Source organism: Pelecanus crispus, chromosome 14, assembly GCF_030463565.1.
Source record: "Pelecanus crispus isolate bPelCri1 chromosome 14, bPelCri1.pri, whole genome shotgun sequence".
Lineage (NCBI taxonomy): Eukaryota > Metazoa > Chordata > Aves > Pelecaniformes > Pelecanidae > Pelecanus > Pelecanus crispus.
In genome coordinates, this window is record NC_134656.1 from 466,471 (window position 1) to 486,619 (window position 20,149).

At 58.0% G+C, this 20,149-nt stretch overlaps 2 protein-coding genes across 5 annotated transcripts; both read right to left on the reverse strand.

The window, feature by feature from the left end:
- Positions 1–226: 226 nt before the first annotated feature.
- Positions 227–968, reverse strand: LOC142594930 (E3 ubiquitin-protein ligase RNF182-like). Its single transcript, XM_075721412.1, has one exon. It carries the CDS (start codon positions 966–968, stop codon positions 243–245), a length of 726 nt encoding a protein of 241 aa, XP_075577527.1. The 3' UTR covers positions 227–242.
- Positions 969–5,337: 4,369 nt separating this feature from the next.
- Positions 5,338–17,229, reverse strand: PCIF1 (phosphorylated CTD interacting factor 1). Of its 4 annotated transcripts, XM_075721090.1 has the most exons (17): positions 17,198–17,213; positions 15,763–15,819; positions 14,207–14,345; positions 13,896–14,020; positions 13,292–13,429; positions 12,746–12,876; positions 12,354–12,508; positions 11,724–11,871; positions 11,432–11,515; positions 10,556–10,655; positions 10,181–10,343; positions 8,771–8,943; positions 8,187–8,273; positions 7,501–7,685; positions 6,895–6,988; positions 6,499–6,674; positions 5,338–5,774 (listed from the first exon to the last, which is right to left on the reverse strand). In XM_075721090.1, exons 3-17 carry the CDS (start codon positions 14,328–14,330, stop codon positions 5,522–5,524), a joined length of 2,136 nt encoding a protein of 711 aa, XP_075577205.1. In that variant the 5' UTR covers positions 14,331–14,345; positions 15,763–15,819; positions 17,198–17,213; the 3' UTR covers positions 5,338–5,521. The 4 variants fall into 4 exon arrangements, with proteins under 4 accessions (XP_075577205.1, XP_075577203.1, XP_075577204.1 ...); XM_075721088.1 differs by lacking the exon at positions 15,763–15,819 and having other exon boundaries at positions 17,198–17,229; XM_075721089.1 differs by lacking the exon at positions 17,198–17,213 and having other exon boundaries at positions 15,763–16,903.
- Between the last annotated feature and the right edge of the window lie 2,920 nt (positions 17,230–20,149).

A 20,149-nucleotide genomic window follows, 5' to 3' on the forward strand; every position in this document is an offset into this window, starting at 1 on the left:
GGAGGATGAGGCGCTCAGGGTCCAGCCTGAATGCTTGTAGGCTGCAACGAGCTCCGGCATGGGCTCCCACTTGGCAAAGCCCACTCTGCTCTGCAAGGGAAGGCCATAGGCGCTCAGCATCTCCCCGTGGTCCTGGCACGCTGTGCTCAGCCTTGGGTCGGGGAACACTCGTGCCCCAAGGGACGCTGCTCCAAGGTGCCCAAAGCCTCCCCGGCGCGGGCACAGGGCTTGGCTGTGCAGGGTCAGGAGTGGGGGAACCCGAAGACCTCCCTGCACAGACACTGGCAGAGGCTGTAGATGATGCAGAGGAGGAGGGTGGAGGGCACGAGGCTGACCAGGACGATGCCCAGGCTGTGGTGCTCGATGAGCAGGAGGTAGATGCCGAAGGGCAGGGAGCTGAAGTAGAGGAGGCAGAGGACGCCCAGGATGAAGCGGGGGACGGCTCGCCACCCCCAGGAGCGGCACTTCTGCCCGGGGCCGTGGCAGGGCAGCGTGCCCAGGCTGGCGGGGCGGTACAGCCGCACCACCTCCAGCCTGCCCAGGCCCTCCGGCGGGGCCACGTCCTCCGGCACCTCCAGGATGGTGACGACCAGGCAGTCGGGGCCAGGTGTGGGCTCCAGCACACTGGGGCAGAGGAGGACCTCGGGGGACCGCGGGGGACCCCGCTTCTTGGCCCGCTCACAGCCCGTCAGCAGTGCCAGTGCCTCGCCGTCGTCCTGCAGCTGCTGCACGTCCCCGCTGGGCACCGGGCTGTGACGGCGGCAGAAGGGGCAGCGGAGCTGGCGCGGCGACGCGTCCCCCAGCGCCACCATCTTGTGCAGGCACTTGGCACAGAGGCGGTGGCCGCAGCAGAGCAGCTTGGGTCTGTGGGCACGGGCGTCGTAGCGGCTGTAGCAGATCTTGCACTCCAGCTCGGGGGCCGCGAATGCCATCCTCTGAGGCCCCCGCTCGCCGTCCTGCTGGGCCATGCTCCCGGGGGGCTGGCTGGGGGCCGGCCGGGCTGGGGGGAGAGGGAAGCCGCTGTCAGCGAGGGCTCCGGGAGCAGGTTCCCAGGCCCTGCTGCACCCCACGGGCAGGGTCCTGGTCAGCCCCCGGGGCTCCGTGGCAGAGCGGGGCCGGGGGAGCACGGCACCGGCAGCAGCCCCCTCCGGGGCTGGCACAGCCTGGCTCTACCCACCAGCTGGTGCCGCCGGCGCTGGGACTCGCCCCCATCCTGGCCTCTGTGTCTGGGTGGGAGGAAGACATCTTTCCCACGGGTGCAGGGTGGGGGCCCAGGTCCCGGGTGCAGCTCGTCCCTCCCCGTGCGTGCAGGTTCCCTGGGGCAGGGCCGGCTCCGGACACCGGGCTCCGCTGGCTGCAGGGACCCCCTGCCCCGCAGCCCCCCCACGCCCCCGGCCAGCGGGTGAGCAGGCTCCCAGCCCGCACCTCCCATACCTGCGGTGTGCGCCGGGGCTCCTGGGTGGGACGCAGCCGTGGGTCGGTCCCCGGCCCTGCGGCCCCGGTGGGCCAGGCTGCGGCCCTGTGCGCGGAGGCAGGCAGGGTGCCGGCGGCGGCGTGCACCCCATGGAGAGGCGTGGGGCGCGCTACCCGCCACGCTGCGGAGGCAGCCCCAGCGCAGGGGCTGCCAGCATCCTCCGCGGCGTTGGCCTGGCAACGCGGAGCGGGAGGCGGATGCTCGGCCGGCCGGTGCCGGTGGCGTGCGGAGCCCTGCTAGGGCAGGATTGGGCCCACCCGCCACCGCAGGGCACAGCCGGGGCAGTGGGGTCCCCTGGGCCCCCACCGGGCTGCAGCGGGTGGGTGCAGGGGGTCGGTGCAGCTCCCTGCAGCCCCGCTGCCCCTTCGCTCCCAGGCAGCCCTGAGGATGCTCCTTCCCTGCCTGGGGGCTGCAGAGCAGGGTCCTGAGGGCTCCTGCAGCATGGGCAGACCCTCTCCCTTTCCTGGCCTGGGAACGGCTCCTGCTCGGCCCCAGGGAGAGAAGCGGCTTCAGGCATGAAGCACCCAGCGGGGAGGACTCCGCACAGCCGGCCCGGGGCCCAGCGCGTCACCCGCAGGACGGGGATCCTGAGGTGCAGAGAAACGTGCGACCACCACACGCCCGGCCACCTTGCCCCGCTCCTGTGCCCCAGGGAGCCAGGGCCAGGGGCACTTGGGGGCCACAGCATTTGCCAGAGCCAGGCTGGGCATGGCCGAGCCCTTGGAGCATCCCTCTCCGTGGCTGCCTCCCCCCCAGCCTGTGCCAAACCCGTCCCCGGCTGCAGACCTTGCGGGGGTGTTTCCAGCAGCCCTGAGGGGCAGCAGCCATCAGAGACCCCCGGCTGCCCAGGGCTGAAGGCAGGTTGGCAGCGCCGATTCCTCCCCAGCGCAGATGCAAACCTCCCTCCCGCTGTCCCTCCCCAGCAACGGGGACCCCACGCAGCAACGGCCGACGCAGGGACGCGCCTGAGCCCAGGCGCTGCCGGGGGTCTCCAGCCCCTCATCGGTGACAGGGTCACACCTTGCTGCCCTCAGCCCCCTCGGGGCATGGGACAGGGTGTCTGTGCTGGTTAACAAGAAATTTATGGGGTTTTTTCTTTTTCTTTTCTCCACACAGGGCTCTACCCTGTTGCCTGAGCTCCACGAACTGCCCAGGTAATTGCTGTCTGCACCCCGACGAGTGCAGTGCTGGGCTGCAGCTCCGGCCCGTGCCAGAGCAGCCGCTTGGGCTGGAGCTGCCCGGAGCAGCGTTAGCGAGGAGCCCTTTGGTTCAAATTGTCAAGGTTTGGCAGAGTCTGAAAGAACTTACTGCAGGGGACCAGGCAGCGTCCAGCTCCCAGAGCGACCGCCGACATCATCCCCCGGCTCCTGCCCGTATGCGCCACCGTTCCCAGCTGCACCCCTGCCTGCCCCACCACCGCAGCCCCTCGCACAGCCCTCGCTGGCCCGGCCGCGGTCACCCGCCCTCGGCCTCACCCTTGGTACAGGTTCGGCTGGGCAGCGAGCAGTCCCAGCGCTGCGGGACGGCCGCCGCCGAGTGTCTCAGTGGGAAGCGCCATGTCCTGTCTTGGCATCGGGCTGATGGGGGTTGCCCTGTGCCGGCCACTCTTGCTGCCTCGAGGACCACGCAGCTCAGTGCTGCGAGCAGAACCTGCTCCTTGTCCCGGCCACACAGCCACAGCCCCTCCAGCCTCACTGGATGCCCCGGCAGCTGTCGCTTCATCCCTGCGCTCCTCCGGAGCTGGAGCCCACTGACCGCTGCCGCTGGGGCTCAGCTCCCACTGTGCTCCTGTAATTAAATACGTAATGGGGTAATTGGCCATCACCGGAGGGAGCGAGACAAAGGACTCAGTGAGGACAGACTGACCAAGGAGGAGGTTTGCTGTACTTCGCAGCACCAGGGTGTGTCTCTGGTCACCTGCACTTCAGGAGCAGCCTGCCTTGGCTCCAAATAATGAATAGAAGGAAAAAAAGGCTTTAAACTGCTGCTTTCAGTGATGGAGTTCCCAACTGTCCCAAGCGTCATTAAAGGAGGTCAACGATCTCATCGTCTCTGTTGCTGAAATAATCCCTGGAGAGCTGCGGAGATGCCGGGAGCCGGCTGAGCAGGCAGCACGCGGGGCTGGGCTGTTCCTGCCACCGCAGAGCGGCACCAGCACCACCGCGGCACTGGTGCTGCTGGCCGCAGAGCGCCACGTGCTCAACACGGACCCAGGATTCATGGCGCTTTCTCATGTCCTGGCATTGAACTAATAAACCTCGTGACCTGTTTGATCTGTGCCGAGAAACGCAGCCCCGCAAGGCTGCAGGATCACAGGCTTCCCAGCAACGCTAACCCACCCTGGAGCCATTTTCCTTTCAGACAGCAAAACCCAGCCGGGGAGAACCGGCTTCCACGGTGCCAGCAGCCCATCCAGAGGCAGCGGGGGCTCTGGAGGTAAAGCCGTGAAATTCCCAAACCCCCAAAATGCTGCATCAGAGAACTACAACAGCTTTTAGCCCCCAGAGCCCACCCTCACCTCGTTAGGCCGGAAGAGACCGCTGGTAGTAACCAATTCTTTAGTCCAACAGCCAGGGACAGGGCGAGACCGATGGCTGGAAGCTGAAGCCAGACCAGTCCAGCCACGGAAGGTCTGTGCTTCGACAGCTTCTTCCAGGCCCTCTGCCCAGGAAATCTCCCCACTCACCGCAGACATCCCGCCCGCCGGCTGGCATCAGGGACCGCCTGCAGGAAAGCCCAGCCGAGCCTCTCACCACCGCATCGGCCACTGCTCCGCGCCGATGAGGCTGTGCCGGCAACACGGCCCAGCCTGGGCCTCCGGCGAAGGGCAACCAAAGAGCGAGAGCCTCGGAGCAGAGACCCCGGCAAGGAGAGGCTGCGTGGCTCTGCCCTGAAGAGGCTGAGGGCGACTGCAGCTGCCTGCAGGGCCATTACAGAGAAGACAAAGCCAATCTCTTCACAGCAGCGGCAGACAACAAACCGAGAGGGTGGTGGTCAGGTTGCTGTAGGGGGTTCACACTGGTCATTAGGAAAAAAAATTCCCCGTGAGGGCACCACAGCACAGAACGGGTCAGATGTTGGACTGTTCTGAAAAAAAAAAAAAAACATTTTTCTACGTTTCAGCCAGAGTGAGACAGAGGCGAGGGCAGGGGGTGACCACAGGCCCCTGGCTGACAGAAGGAAAGGCACGGACACGGGGCAGAGCTGTATGCTGGTTTTTAATGTTCCTAAGAACTAGGAAACAAATCAAAAATAGACTTTGCTCTTCTTGATAAAAGTAATAAAATGGTTAGCGGTGTTAAATTAATCCTTACAAAACAAAACCCAAGGAGGTTAAATAAAGCCCAGAGGCTCCGCATAAAAACCACGACGACTACAAAACAGCTGCAAAGACATCTTTACACACCAAAGAAACTCCTCTTCTCCGCTCCTCCCCTATACGGTACACAGCGTCGGCGAACACGGGACTCACACATGTGGTAAAAGAAACACGGATGCGATGGGAGCAGCCCTGCAAGGAGCACGGGCGCCACGGACAGAACTATTTACACTATGGACACGGAGCTGTGCTGGTGCCAGTCCGGCCGCAGGAACCCCCGGGCTCTGCCCGCCCTTCTCCTGCCGGCGCCGGGCTGCGGCCAGCTGCCGGGGCCCCTCCAGCCGCGGCGCTAGGCGCCGAGCACTCGCGCTTGCCCTCTGTCCCTCCATCTGTCCCGCCGTCCTTCCGCCCGTGCGTGCGTCCCAGCTCCGGCTGCCCCTTCCCTCGGCACTCTGGCATCCAAGGGGCTGCCTGCTCCTCCTGCCGCACCGTGCCGGGTTCCCTTGCCCTCCGGCGAGGGCTGCAGTGGAGCTTCCTCTCCCCGCCAGCGGCCGGGCGCTCCCCGGCGCTCCTGGGCGGTGTGCAGTTTGCAGAGGAAAGCAGGTGCCGTGGAGCTGCTGCACAAGAGTCCCCCGGGCCGGTGCTACGCAGCCAGCAGTCTCTCCACTGCCCCGGCAAGCCTCCTCGGGGCCGCCGGCACCTCCCCTGCTGCCTCGCACCTCTGCACCTTAGTTGGGATTAGTCTCCCGGCTGCTGCTTTGCTCTCGGCCCAGCTCCCGCTCTTTGTCTGCTGTGGAAGAGGAGGAGGAGGAGGAGGACGAGGAGGAGGAGGATGAGGAGCTCAGGGTCCGGCCTGAATGCTTGTAGGCTGCAATGAGCTCCTGCAGCCGCTCTGGCGTGGGCTCCCACTTGGCAAAGCCCGCACTGTTCTGCAGGAAGAGGACGGCTGTGTTGTGCACGGCCTTGTAGTACATCTCCTCTCTGCAAGGGAAGACGACAGGCACTCAGCACCTCCCCTGCCCCACCTGCCACCCAGATCCGCTTCCTGGCGCCTGCCCCTCCTCTTCCTGCGTGTCATGTTTAGGACAAGTATTCGTCTCTGTCCTTTTCTCTCATTATTCTGAGGAAAAGAGCAGGCAGAGCACAGCGTCAGGCACTTCTGTGTAAAGGTAGAGGCTCGCAAACTTTCAGAAGAGAAGCGCTGATGCTGCAGTCACGTAGCTCTCTACCAGCACGTGCACCGGGACATCGCTGTCCCTGCAGAAGGAGGCTCATCACGGTAAGGCATCAATCATAACCAGGTACAGAGAACTTAGTGTTTAAGCACTTGTTGCTTTAACAAGCTGTTGCTTGAACTTGTTGCTTAATGAACTTGTTGCTTCAACAGCACACCAACGGCCAGCTTGCTCCACTGAGGACCAAGATCCTACCTGCCCCTTGCTTTGCTTCCCCTCAAGTGACACCGAATTGCTGCGGCATTTGGCAGCCGCTCAAGTTTTTTGTTAGTGAAATACCTCAGCAGTCATTAAACAAACATGAAATTCACAACCCTCGGTGTGCCTATCTTAAAAATCCAGGGTGATTAATGCGCTGCGCTTTTCCTTGCCTGCTCCCTACTTCCCATTGATTTCAACCTGGGATAGGATATTTCTGTCACACGGCTTCAGAAACACAATCCCAGAAGGGCCCGAGAAAAAAGACCTACTTTTTGCAGACATGCTGAGACCCGCTGCGGTATTCGTGATCAAAGGCTGGCAGGATGAGCTGGTGCCGCTTGAACTTGCTCTGCTCCATGCGGGTCAGGGCTGGTGTAGGAGGGTCCCGCCACTCGGGGATGAAGACGATAAAGGAGAGAGGCTCGCTGGAGTTCTCCAGCAGTTTCTAGTTCAAGAAGAAAATGAATCTCAGCGCTGGCTGAGCAATGACATGCCTAATGAGTTCTACTGAAAGGAGACATTCCTGCTTCTAGAGCGGTGCCACAGCAGTCACCGTCCTCTGCCTTCTGCGTTACAGCCCTCTCGTGAGGGTCCAGGAGCAGTGGGGAGGAGAGGACTGACTGCACAGCTCCATTCAGAACAACGCCACAGGTGAGCAAACGTACCTCAAAGTGAGACACCATGGCATCCATCAGCTCCTCACAGAACGGAGGATTTGCCTCAAAAGAGCCACTTATAGGGAAGAAATCCAGGCATGGGCTGGAGGAAAAAGGCAAAGAACCCTATCAGAGAGGCTGGAATTGTAATTTTCACACCTTAAAAAGCATCCGTTTCCTCAGAAAAGGCAGTCACACTCTCAGAAAGCCTGAATCCCCAGCAGTACAGGGCCTGCGGCTTGTAGCAACAGGACTGGTCACCGGGGACACGCTCCACCTGTAGTCACCGAAGGAGACTGACGATTCAAGCTGACTGCTTGAGGGCCCAGGTCTCCCATTCTTCAAAACAAGGGCAAGGGCTGGCAGACCTATAAACTGCGTTACTCCAGGGACCAGAGCTCTCTAACTCGACTAACGGCACGCTCCCGACGGTTTCACAGCCAGTCTGTGTCCACTCATTGCCTTTAGGCAGGCCTGAAGTACACATCCTTCTGAGCAGACATCACACAACCAGCAACCGCCCTGGGCACACAGGCACGTCAGCCTGTCTTGAGTCATCGCACGTGCACGCACCCACACAGAAACACGGCAAGGGCACCGGAACGTAAGACTCACCCCCTGGATCCAAAATACCCGTCTGTATCCAAGAAGGCCGAACAGTACTGTTTAAAATAGCAATTCAGGGGCGAGGCAAAGCATTCAAAACTCACTCCAAAGAGCTTGTGGAGGGCTTCGAAGACATGCACGGGAAGTGCCCCCTGCAGACCAGTTCCTTCGTACAGACCCACACCGAACATCATCTGAGGAGAGCAAACCCCGGTGAGCCGTGCCTGCACTTGCTGTTCCTGCTGCTCCCTTCACTGACCACGGACCCAGGGCCACACGTCCATGCACCCACTCCTCTAGGTATGCAGGGCCCCCTCGTCCTTTCTCAAATTCGTGTAGGTCCCCTGCATGTACCCAAGAACGCTCTTTAGATATTTCATCCAACTCAGGCCCCACAAACCAAGTGTCAATTTTCACATATATCCCCCAAGAACCTTTAGCTGGCCCTCAAAGTCAAGAACTACTGAAGGTTTCTTTCATAAAAATTTATCTTCACCCCGCCGAGGTCTCCTGTGTCAAGATCACAACTACTCCCCAGACCGCAGTCCTATCTCAAAACACCAGGAGCAGACAACAGACCCAGTCTGCATCAGGCCCCCAGAGCTGTGGACCTCCCCCCGAGCAAAGACAGCAAGTTCAGCTCCCCACTATTACTAAGGCTTTCTGATGTACAACAACTGTGATGAAGACAGTACCTGATATCGACGGAGAAGGCACCAAACCCTGGGCAGAAACTTCTCAAAGCCAGAGTCGTCAATGCAACTGTACCGATAGAGAAGCCACTGGAAGAGAAAGCCCAGCCATTAAACACAAACAGAATCAACAAAGGTAAGACAGTACACAAAGATACCATGACATGGAGAGGGACGCCGATGAACAACAGGAGCAGGTGGGGCTCTGCACAGAGGCTTGTCAGCACGTCTGCTTTTACCGTGCGAGTGAACCCCAAGCTCTTTACTAGCATGAATGAAGGTACCACATCAGCAAGTGTCTTTCAGCAAGGGTTGCCTTGCTGCTCACACGGCCATTCTTGCAGCACAGTACGCATCCAAAGCAAACACACGGCACCTTGTAAGTATTCCCAGCAGAAGCCTGACCCTGACTATGGTGAAAGCAGCTGTCCTCATTTCTGCTACTACTAGGGCAGCGTCTGACAGCCTCCGCCAGGTCAGCGCTCCATCCCTCTGCATGGTCCCTCCTCTCGCAGGACAAGGAGAAATGAAACCCCTCACCGACGAGCCGTTTGTGACGCGTCACGCAGGACGCAGTCAGCCCTTACCAGCTTGCTGAAGTAGTTGCGGCTCACTTTCACCATCTCCCCTTTGTACCGCACACATGCCACATTGTTTTCCATGTGCATTTCCACGCTGGGGAGTGGTGGGGAGGGGATGGCCAGTCTCACTGGGTAGCAGTATACGAGCCTGTCCTGGACTTCAGGAGCTTCTATCTCAGCTACGGAGAATAAAGAGAAAGGCAGCCCATTAGAATCCAAGGACGTCTGGCACAGCTCTTCCTTCCACCTCAAAGCATGCAGCGACAGCAATAGGCCTAAAGAGCAGCCTGGTCACCCCCAAAACACTGTGGTGGTCCTTCATAGATCTTGTAGGCAGCTACCTAGGTTCAGAGCTGATTCTCCAAACTAATTCCATCACCCACTGCCAGAGCATAGAGAGGACCCATTTCGCAGTACTTCTCCATCTCTAACCTGGAGACTGTACACAACCACTCCAGCATCATGAGGCACATTCCAGACAAGTAAAACACTTTTCTTGTCATTACTGTTGTTATTTCAGTTTGCCCAAAATTCATCCAAAGCACAATAAATATTCCCAGGCTGTCAAGTGCAGGAGGCAAAGGAATCTTCCTGCCACCTTGTGATTATCCACTGTGGACAGCAGCTCAGCCTCAGCTTCAGCAGGAAAAAAGAGCTCACGGGAAAGATCAGTCGGAAAGAATCATGGATTCAATCAGGTGGGAAGACAAGCAGCAAAACCAAGCAGCAAAAGGCAGACACCAGGATCTGAAGGGAATCTGAGGAGAGCTAGGACCCAAAAAGGAAAAGGACTACAGAATGGTGGTGACGAAGAAGCAGGGACCATGGAAGAAGGAAAAGGTGACTAGAGGCAGAAGTACAGACATAAACTAGTTAGAAAAAACAGCGAAAAGATCAAGGAACATGAATCCTCTGCTGGGAAAGGAAGAAGGGTGCACAGTGATGCACCAGGAGGCAGACGAGTGCAGAAGGTGCTCAGAACCCAAGAAACGTGGCAAAGGAGAATACAGCGGGGAGGGAGCACTCAGCATTAGGAAGGGGAGTGTCAGTTATCCCCAGGAATTCATGAAGAAGCAGAGCAAAAAAGCATGGTCCAGGGAAATGAACTAATGCCCTGTTCAGTGTGGTCAGCTCCTAACAAGCTACTTAATCCTGACAAATCATACATTTATGATATTTGATATTACAGCTGGTAACAGTACCTGATGGAAAACACCTTGCCCCTGCAGAGGCACCGTGTGACTGTCAGCTAAGACCTATGCTGGACTTCTTATTTCTGACTCCATTAAATTCAATCCTGTGGACTCAGAGCAGCCCTCCCAACAGATAACGCTATTTGAATGGGGACAGGCCAGATTGCATTGCCTTTATGTTGCAGTGCTATAGCCCTACAGCTCTTCAGAGCTGACTGCGTACCAGATATATTGTTCTCTTTGAGGATGGCAAGATGCTTCTCCCGGATCCGCTTGACGTATTCAAGGGATATGTAGTAAATCTTACTGCAGATGCCTTCAACAGAGTCCTTTGCTGCAGCAGACACATGGGGCCCACATTGTTTGCGTAAGTGCTCCAGGCGGTCCTGCAGAACCAGAGAACCAGAGTCCCTTACACAACCCACCACCGGCCTCCCGAGAGGTATGCAGAGTCTCCATGCTGCTGCCACTCCCATCTCACAAAGCAAAGGAAAGCAATCGCAGCCTTCTCCAGGAGGACCTTTATCTGGCCCCAAACATGCCCCCCACCCTTTCCAAGGCTCCCAGCGCTCAGCTGCACAAGCAGAGGGCTACTGACCATGTAGTCCTCCTTAGAGGCAGAATGGTCCCGTCGCAGCCAGCTGAAGGTGTCCTCCACGTTCCACTTCACCACCTTCCTGCTGTCTGGTGAAGCACTCCTGCACAAAACGGAGAAGCAAAATTTAACCCACGGCTACACGGCAACATATTCCATCCCACCGCAATGGTCTTCTGTCAGCGGGGGAACACAGCTGCTGACGCTTCCTCAAGGCCCTACCCCATCGCTCCCCTCCAGGCCTCTTCTGGAGGGTGCTTCCAGACATTTCTATGACTAGGGCCTGCCATGCCCTCTCCAAAACACAGTGTAGCTGCTTGCTGTCCTCTGTAACAGGAGAGGCAGATAAAGTGTTTATCTATCATGAAAATGGTCCATTTTGATCTTGCCTCTCATTTTCAAATGTAGCCACTTCTAGGAGCTTGTGACTCTGAGAAAACTACCCTGTTAACACGCTTTTTGTTTTCCCCACGAGGCTACCTTCCCTCAATTCTGTCCTGGGGCAGAACTTGTCAGAAAAATCATACATAGTATAATACAATACCACTCTAAGCTTGCTGCTCTCTAATATCAGTGAGTGTCCAAGCACTCATTTTTTTTTCTCAGGGATAAATGACAGAAGGTATCATGTCCAGTATTTCACAGATCCTCACTTGCCTCTGCATACATTCAAGCTTCCCAACATTAGATTTTACTGTAACATTACTATCAAAAGATGCCTGCAGCACTATTGTTTTTCTTCTGCACATTCCTAACCTTGCTCTTCCTCAGTAAGGTGATGACCAACTCTGAATAAGGGGGGATGCAGCAGCCCCCTAAAAGTCCCTATAAACTTGTTCTCTTTTCTGAACTTGAGAGCACTGTAAAAGGAACTCGCACCTGGATTCAATCAGCCGTTTCGCAGCCTCGGCATACTTGAAGAGCAGTCTCTTGGCTTCCTCCCGGAACTTGATTCTGGATAACCTGAGGTAAGTTTAAATTCACATGCATCAGTTCCACAGCTGCCACGAAGGCATGGAGGCCAGGTCTAGTTCCCAAGCTTTACATCACCAGCACCCTACCACCTCATCAGCAAAAGTAAAACACAAAAGCACAGAACTGCAGCAGCTAAATCACTGGACCAGCCCAATACAAAAACATCCCAGCAAGATGCCCTGTCTTTGAGCAGTACCTGATGGGAATGTCATTCATAATCTCTCTGAACATGGAAGGAGACACTACTGGCTCGCAGTCACTCGGTAAAAGAGGATCTGTCCCTTTATCAACCACCTTCCTCTCCAACATCCAGCGATTAAAGGACTCCCTCGGGGGGTCAATCCCTGGAGAAGAACAGAAAAAGGGTCTAATCAATACAATAAAGAAATGCCCAGAATCTCTGAAAAGGATCATCACGATGGAGTTCTGCCTAAGGAGTTCACAGCCAACAGTGTCACAGAAAGTACAACCGTCACAAAAAGAGATCACAAGGACAAGATAGACATAAACCAGAAGGAAGGATCCCACAGTACTGCAAGACTGATATGACACATAAAGGTTTAGTAGGCATGACGGTGTTGGGTTGACGGTTGTAGTGATGATCTTAGAGGTCCTTTCCAACCTTAATGATTCCTACTTTTACTTTCATTAAAAAATAATCCAGTCACCAAGCCAGGAAACATGAAATTAATTATTACTCTACCCTTAACTGGTTTAGTGGCAGACTTGGTAGTGTTAGGTGAATGGTTGGACTGGATGATCTTAAAGGTCTTTTCCAACCTAAACGATTCTATGATTCTGTAAGGGGAGCCCAAAAGAAACTTACCTTCTCGTTGCTGGCAGAGCTCACGATAATGTTGCCGCAGCTTGAGAATGAGCTGGGATCGAAGCAGCTCCACCTCGGGGTGTGGAGAAAGCACTTCAGATGGTGCTCTCTGCTTAATCACTGCATTTGTCTGAATGTCCAGGTCCCAATATACTCTATGGCAGAAGCAAATATCATCAGGATGGCCAGATCATTGGCTAATTATCAAGTATTACTTCTAAAGATGCTTCCTGGGGCTGTTTCACCAGCCAGGAAATTGAACTATCAAGACTCCTTGCAAAGATATAGGGTGGTGTTACATCCCTCAGGTTCTTCTTCAAAGATGTATGGAAAACCAGGTGTCTCTAATCTACCACCAAGAAAAGAAAAGAAGACAAATGGAGACAACTCACTCAGTTGGTCGTAAAAGAGCTGCCTGCTGTTTATCTTCAGGTGAAACACACCATGCCTTCAAAACAGAGGTTCCTGGAATACTGGGAGAGCTGGGGACTGGCTGCGCAGCTGGGTTCCCTGGGACGTCCACCTGGGCGTGTAAAAGATGAATTACTGCCCCACAGACACAGGTAAAGGGGAAGCAGCCCCGTACACCTAACAATCCTGCAGCAATGTGCCTCTCGGGATACCCCCGCGAATTGCTAGAGCACCTTTTGCCGCTGTTGGCATAAGTTAACACAGATATGCAAGCTGCCACGTTTCTCAGTCGTAATCTGTTATCTCCCAACTCCCATACTCAGGCTGTAAGAGAGAAATGGCAACTTGGCAGGACCTGAGTCTGCTTCCACTTGTGTACTTTCTGAGCGTCAGCTGTCACAGCTTGAGTTATACTAGGGTGGCCTGACCTTGCACAGTTAAAAAAAAACAGGTCCAAGCTCCAGACCCGCTAGGTTTCAGTTTGAACAACATCCTTAAGCCTATTTGTTTCACAGCACCAGACCCACCTGGAGCTTTTTCATACTGTTGCCGCTCAGTGGAACCTCCTCAGAGAATCTCCTCTTCCTTTGCTTGCTCTCCACAGAGGTATCTATCATCCCACCTTCCAGTGGCATTGGAGCCGCATTCAATCCCAGAGGGTCTGACTATGAGTGTCCAAACAACAGCACACATTAGTTCATCAGCTGCCACTGCAGAGTCCCAAACAAAGGCAATAAGCCCTCTTAATTTCCCATTTCACTGCCCCAAGGTCCCACATGGATGAAAGTAAGGACACCAATACTCACACCTGCAGAAAGCTAAAAAAAAAAATCTCTTCTAGACCTGTGTCTGTGTGATTTTTTTTAAGACTTAGATGAGAAAAATGCAAAACACCTCCCCCAGGTTGAGTTCTTTGAGCAGTGCACTACACCTGGAACAGCACTACCTGAGTGTGCACCTGATGGAGGAACATTTCATCAGAACCAAGCCAGACAGTGGACTCGGCAAGGAGTTCTGAAGGTAGAAAAAAACCCTCCCGCATGTGCAATCTGAAGTCCACAAGACCACCACATCTGCCCTGGCAGAACATTCCAGCAGTGGCACAGCCCCTCAAGAAGAGTGCTTACTTACAATGACATCATGCTGTCCCAGAACAGGCATTTCCCACAGAGACTGGTTAGTGAAGCGATTGAAGTAGTACGGGCGATTCTCCCGCTTGCTCCAGCACTTCTCCCAGCCAGCCTGCAGCAGCTCATCTGAGAAGACAGTGAGAGAATCAGGAGAGGAGTGGTCCTGAATAACAGCCCTACCCTTCAGGTCCCCATTACTGTCACAGCACACTCTGAAATATGCATCATCCCTAGCCTCCCTCAGCAGCCTTGCAGCACCTTGTCTGCCCTGCAGAACGCTGTGCTGGGCCTTCCCAAAAGCAGAGTCAGTACCTGGCAGGTCCTGTACCAGTCGCATAGGTTTGGGGGAGCTGGGCTGGTTCTGGTTGGAGGTGCCAGGTGAGTGACTCATGAGAGATGCTTCCTTCGCAGGGCTTCCGTGATTCTCATTGGCCATTTCTCAGCAACCGCACTAGAAAAAAATACACAGAAAATCCGTGTTACAGCAGGAAAGATCCCAGATCCACCTGGCCCACTCAGCTGTAGCACTACAAGTTCATTCTGACAATAAAACAGGATTTGAACCAGTACACACAAAACAGTACCTAAGTCCTGAAAAATACCTGTTACCCTAGATACAGCTAGCTATGAGGAATGCTGAGCTTTAAATGGTGTCAACCAGGGAGTTCTGAAGGCCAGCGTTCAAAATACTCGCTTTTCAGCTAGATCTCTCCTACGAGTGCAGCACCTGGTCCCATACATCAGGACTGAGAGCACAAAAAATAAAATACACTTCTCTGTGAACATGTACCACCTTCTGCCACACTAATACTACTAGCCATATCTGATCAGTTATCCTCAGAGACAGTTTAAATCAGCATTTACACACACATAACTGCACATAATTTAAACAAAAGGCTTTTAAAAGAACTTCTGCTATATAAAATAGCCCTAGTGCTTCACTACTAACAACTCCTGTGGTTCAGAGAACTGCAGGCTAGGAGCCAGAAACTCCTGAATTATTTTCCTCAGTATGTCCCAGGCCCAGACTACCTGTAAGGCCTCAGCCAGGCTGTTTGAGCCTTTAGTACTTTCTCATCTTCAAAACAAGTTATGCAAAAAAGGGTCTGTTGAAACAATAAAGCTCATCTTAATCATAATTTCATGTTGCCAGCTGGAGACAAACAGCCAGCCTCTCTTAGTCACCATTCTTCCCCTCAGGGAAGTTTCTGAAACAGCCCTGCAGATTACTCCTCGCTGGCAGCCCTAAATACAGTGGCACTGAACTGGGGGGAAACAAGGCATTTGAAATAATTACCATCCACCTCAGTTACTTAACTCTATTCAGGCCTTCAGAGACACCCTACACAACACCAAAGTTCGGGCTGCAGTACCACAATCTTGTATACGGAAGTCTGTTTTTTAACTGAACGCCATAGTAGCCCCCCCCAGTAGGCTCCCTTGTATATAATCTCTTAAATAAAAACCCTGGTTTGGTTTGCATGCTAAATTATTTTGAATTTATTCACCCTTGCTCTCTATAAAAACTGTGCTGGCTATTTCAGAATGGTAGATGACAACGATCAAGAATTAGCAGGCACTAGCTAAGCTGTCTATGGCTATCGGTTGTGGAATCAGCGTGATGCAGGCCAGAGCTGAGGAACACTTGACCCTTCCAGCATCTCGGAAGATGTTTCCATTCGTCCAGCAAGGGTAAGCAAGGAAAGGTGTGGGACGCTGCAGAAACCAGAGTTTCGGTCTCTGCTCAGAACTAGGCAGATAACAAGAACCAAGCCCACAGGGGAAAGCGTCTGCTACAGTGTACCAATGCAATCACGGACATTTAATCTCCTCAGCAGGTGAGCATTGCGCAATATCTGTTTACTCACACTTCCTCCAGAACTCCAACCCCGCTGTGCCCTCTACAGTCACTTCACTTCAGCTAGCTGCAAGAAAGGCGGCAAGATTAGCCCAGCCATCTCAAAGAGCCGCGGCAGGAGCTCAGACTCGCGTCGGGGCTGTGGGTGCAAGGAAGCACACCAGCGCCCGAGGGGCGCGAGGGCTGCAAGGCACGAGCCCCATCAGGCAGTACTGCAGGTGCGGTAACTTTTGAAGGATGCGTTTAGCCCCTCCTCCTTAAACTAAAAACATATTTGCACATGCAGTTGCTGATGCGTCCTGCACGTTACACAGACAACGTGTTACAATGAACTGGTATTTACTGACGGGACCAGACCTCCCAGAGTGAGCCAAAGATGTATTTCAAGTAGTTACAGACAGCACTGGGTATCAAGATCTTCCTAAACTGGATAGCACACACTGGCTGCAGCAACTTGCCAGTGGTTTTCACCACTGATTGCTCAAAACAGCTGTCAAATAGGGTTCGCTGGTTTTGCCTTCTCCCATTTATGGATAAACTAGAATGGCAGAAGTAGACAAGAAGCTTTATCGCTTGATCAGTGTTGAGGAGTATTAAATCCAAGCACCCTTAAAGTCTGGGAAAAGGAAAAAAGCAAACTAACAGGAATCCTGACAGAAGCAACTCTACTTTTATGTAACTAGTATTGGGACTTAGACAGTGAAAGGGATCCAGACTAAGCATTTTATGGTGATTGCGGTATTGTTTTTATACACCATGGCAATGCATACAGTACTTCACAGACACAGTAGAACGCTGTCCCTGCCCAGAGAGCTTACAACCTAGGAGCAGCAGCACAACCAGAGAGCCCACAGCGAGGTGGAAGAAGACACAAAGTAAAGAAGTACAGCAAACAGGATCATTGTTTCCATTTCACCGAGGTAGGATTTTACACAAGACAACAGCAAATGCAGACAAAGGAGAGCAGCGACAGCCCCCTGGGACGCAGCAAGGTTCTCCCCCATCCCAGAACCACGGATGCTTCAGGAGGCTGGAAGCCAGGCCACCGCCTCCTTCCATCAGTACTTCTCCCTCTCCCGAGAGCCAGCCCTTGCGCCTGGCTAGGCAAGACAGGGGCCGAGCAGGGCACAGAGCTCCCGAGGCAGCACGCACACGTGCGGCGAGCACGCCGGGGACCAAGGGACCGCGTCTGCCGAGGGGAAGCATGCTGCCGGGCAGCGCGGAGGCAGCTCCCGGGGCTGCCCTCCCGGAGGCGGCGACGGGACGGAGCTCCTCGGCGCGGCGGGCCGGGACCAGCGGGCAGCCACGGGCACCGGTGCCCAGCGAGTTGCGGAGCGGAGGCGGCGGCGGCGACAACTCTGCAGGCGGGACGGGAGGAGTCCGGGGGCACGGTCTAAGCGGGGCGGAGGCCGGGCGGCCCCACGCCCGGGCAGGCGAGTACTTACGGTGGCGGGCTGCCTGGCGGGACGCGTGGCCGTCGCTCCGTGCTCGCCGCTGGCGCGCCGGGGCCGCATCCTCATAGCGGGGCGTCCCGCGCCTGGCCCGCGGGGGCCGCTGCGGAGACAGGAGGCCGTTACGGCGCGCCGCGGGGGAGGAGCCGCCGGAACGCGCGCAGGCGCGGCGGCGGCAGCGGCGGCGGCGCCCAGCACAGCCGGGGCGGGCGCAGCGGCGGCGGCCGCGCTCTAAGATGGCGGCCGCGGGCCTGCGCCGCCTCCCCTCCTCCGCCGCCCGCCCGCTGCCGCCGCCCGCCCCCTCCTCCCCCCCTCCTCCTCCTCCAGGGCGGGCCCCGGCCACGCGGGAGCGCTGCTTACCTGGGCGTGAGGTCGGGGGCTGCAGGCACCGAGCACCGCCGCGTCTCCCGCCGCCGCCCCACCTCCGCCTCGCCCGCCCCGCCGCCGCCATCTTGCGCCGGGACCGCGGGCCGCCGGTGCGCAGGCGCGGGGCCGCCCCGCCCTCAGCACTGCGCAGGCGCTACCGCCCGGGCACCGCCTGGCGCATGCGCGCTCGGCCCCGCGCCCCGGCCCGGCGGCAACGCGCATGCGCGAAGCCCGTCCCGCGCTCGGGCGGGCGGGCGGGCGCAGGCGCGGAGGGCGGGTGGGGCGGCGCCATCTTTGTTGTGGCGCGGCCGCGGCCCGGCCCCGCTGTGAGCAGGGCCGGGCCCCCCGCCCCGGGCGGGCCGCGCCGCCGTCGCTATTTCGGGCCATGCAGTCTGTCATTACGGCCCGCGGTGGGCGCCGCGGGGCGGCCCTGCCCGCCCGCCGCCGGCGGTTCCTGTCACAGGCAGGGCGAGGCCGCGAGCGGTCGCCGCCAAAGGGCCTTTGAAGTGCGGCGGCGCCGGGGCGGAGCGGGCGGCCGGGCCCGAGGGCGGCGGCAGCGCATTGATGTGCCGGCGCGGGCGGCAGCGGCCCAGCTGGGTGCCCGCAGCGGGGCTTCCACCGCCCGGCGGGGCCCCGCGGCCGCTCCCTGCCGGTGCCTCAGCCCGCGGGCGGGCCCCTGGCCGCCGGCCGCCCCGAGCGGGCCTGTGTGCCTGCTGACAGCAGTCCCTCTGTTTGGGAGCACCCCTACGCGTCCCTGCCCGCACACCCGCTCGTTTAGTTGCTAATTTGGCCCACCAGGTCAGGTTTCGCGGCGGCTGCAGCGGGCGCTGGCCGTGTGTGACGGGACCTGTGCCTGGTGCGGCGCTTTGCAAGTGGAGCTGGGTGCTGGCACCGAGGTGGGCGGCCATGCTCCCCCACCAGTCCTTGGGTGGCTCCCGTCCCCAGGAGCCGCAGCGTGGCCACCTTCCCGTGTGCCCCATCGGGGCATGTGCCCGGCTGCGCTCCCCGGCGTGGCTGGAGCTCCCACGGGGCCCACCTCGCCGGTTCCTCTGTGCCCACTCACCCGTCCTCCCGCAGCCCCGGGCAGCGCGCTCGCGGGGGCAGCTGTGCCTCTGCCACCTGCGGCACGGGAGCCCAGACCCTGCGAGAGACCATGGCGCTCGCAGTGTGAAGGGAGCAACCCGCATCCAACGCAACACATGCTGGAGGACGACGCAGGGTGTGGAAGGGGGGCATAGCAGTTTTTGGGTCCTGCCCCCTGCCAGGCTGGGCCGGTTCAGGAGGGGGCTGCAGGAGCCTCCGCTGTCCCCTTGCAGCTGGTGGGGACGGGCCATGGGTGCAGCCCCTGGGTGTGGCACTCAGCAGAGCGGCCGTTCTGCACGCAGGGGCACAGCTGTCCCTCTCCCGTTCGCAGGCCCATGGGCTCGGCTCACTGGGCACACGATGGCCGGCGCTGGCTCACAGCCCCTGTGGAGATGGGCAGGGACAGCCGTGGGGCCCTTTCCTGCCCTTTGCCTCGGGAGCATCCCCGCTGCCCAGCTTCCCGAGGGGCTTCCCATTTTCCTGGGCAGTGGCCGGACCTGCTCGCTCTCCCAGAAGTCCTGCCCTCTGCTCCGAGAGCACCAGGGTCAGTTTAATGAGTTAATGCTGGCAAAGCAGTTCTGGAGGGGATAAGTGCTGTGTAAGCACTAAGTCTCCCAAGCCTCCCTGCGTTCGGCACACGAGCTCCGCACAACCCGGCTCTGCTGCCCTGCAGCACAGATAATCGCCCGGAGCGCAAAGTGCTGGCTCAGGCCAACCCCTCATTGCATGGCCTGCGGGGGAGAGGGGACGCTGCTGAGGGACAGCGCGAAGCCTCCATCCTTGGAGCGAGGAGGCTCCAGCAGACCAAGGGGGTGGTGAGGGCAGGGGCAGCCCCTCGGCTGCGCCCCTGCAGCTCGCTGGGGCAGGGCCCTCGGGGGCCTGGGGAGGAAGCCCCGGCCAGAGGAGCCGCCCGTCCTCTCCGCAACAGGCGCTTGCAGGGGCGGGATGGGTCAGGGTGGCAGCGTGGGCGCTGCTGGGGCTGCTTCGGCAGCACCGCTCGCGGTGCCACGAGCCCCAGTGCCTGCCAGGCTGCCGGCAACGAGCTGGGCAAGTCCAGGCAGAAGCACGTCCTGCAGACCCCGAGCTGCCCAGTTCATGCCAGGAGCCTGGGCAGCGGCTGCTGGAGCAGTGCTGAGGATCCGACAGCCTCAGCATCCTCTCCGCCTGGAGCTCACATCACGGATGGGCACAAACCAGCCTCCGTCAGCACCCCCGGCCCGGGGCCGCGGGGCCTGTGCCGGGCTCCGGCCCTGGTGCAGCTGCCGCTGGGCAGGGCTGGAGCTGGCAGGGGGCGGCTGGGAGAGGTTGGCACCGGCGGAGGCTTCATAATGCAAACTGGGGAGGGCTGCCCTGACATGGCAAACCCCTCAGACCCCGTTTGCACACATGCCCCTCGCAGGACGGAGCATGGACGTGGTGCGTGGCTGCGCGTGCGGGACACGGGGAGCTGTGTTTGCGGTGGGGGAGGAAGGCTGCGCACTCAGCCCGGAGCCTGGG

Excerpts from the sequence above, each read along its gene's own strand:
- LOC142594930 (XM_075721412.1), bottom strand. The coding sequence starts at position 968 with ATGGCCCAGCAGGACGGCGAGCGGGGGCCTCAGAGGATGGCATTCGCG.
- PCIF1 (XM_075721088.1), bottom strand. The coding sequence starts at position 14,330 with ATGGCCAATGAGAATCACGGAAGCCCTGCGAAGGAAGCATCTCTCATG. Across the intron at positions 8,944-10,180 it reads CAAAGAGAACAATATATCTG|CTGAGATAGAAGCTCCTGAA; the intron begins GTACGCAGTCAG and ends TATTCTCCGTAG. Across the intron at positions 8,274-8,770 it reads GCAACTACTTCAGCAAGCTG|TGGCTTCTCTATCGGTACAG; the intron begins GTAAGGGCTGAC and ends TTTCTCTTCCAG.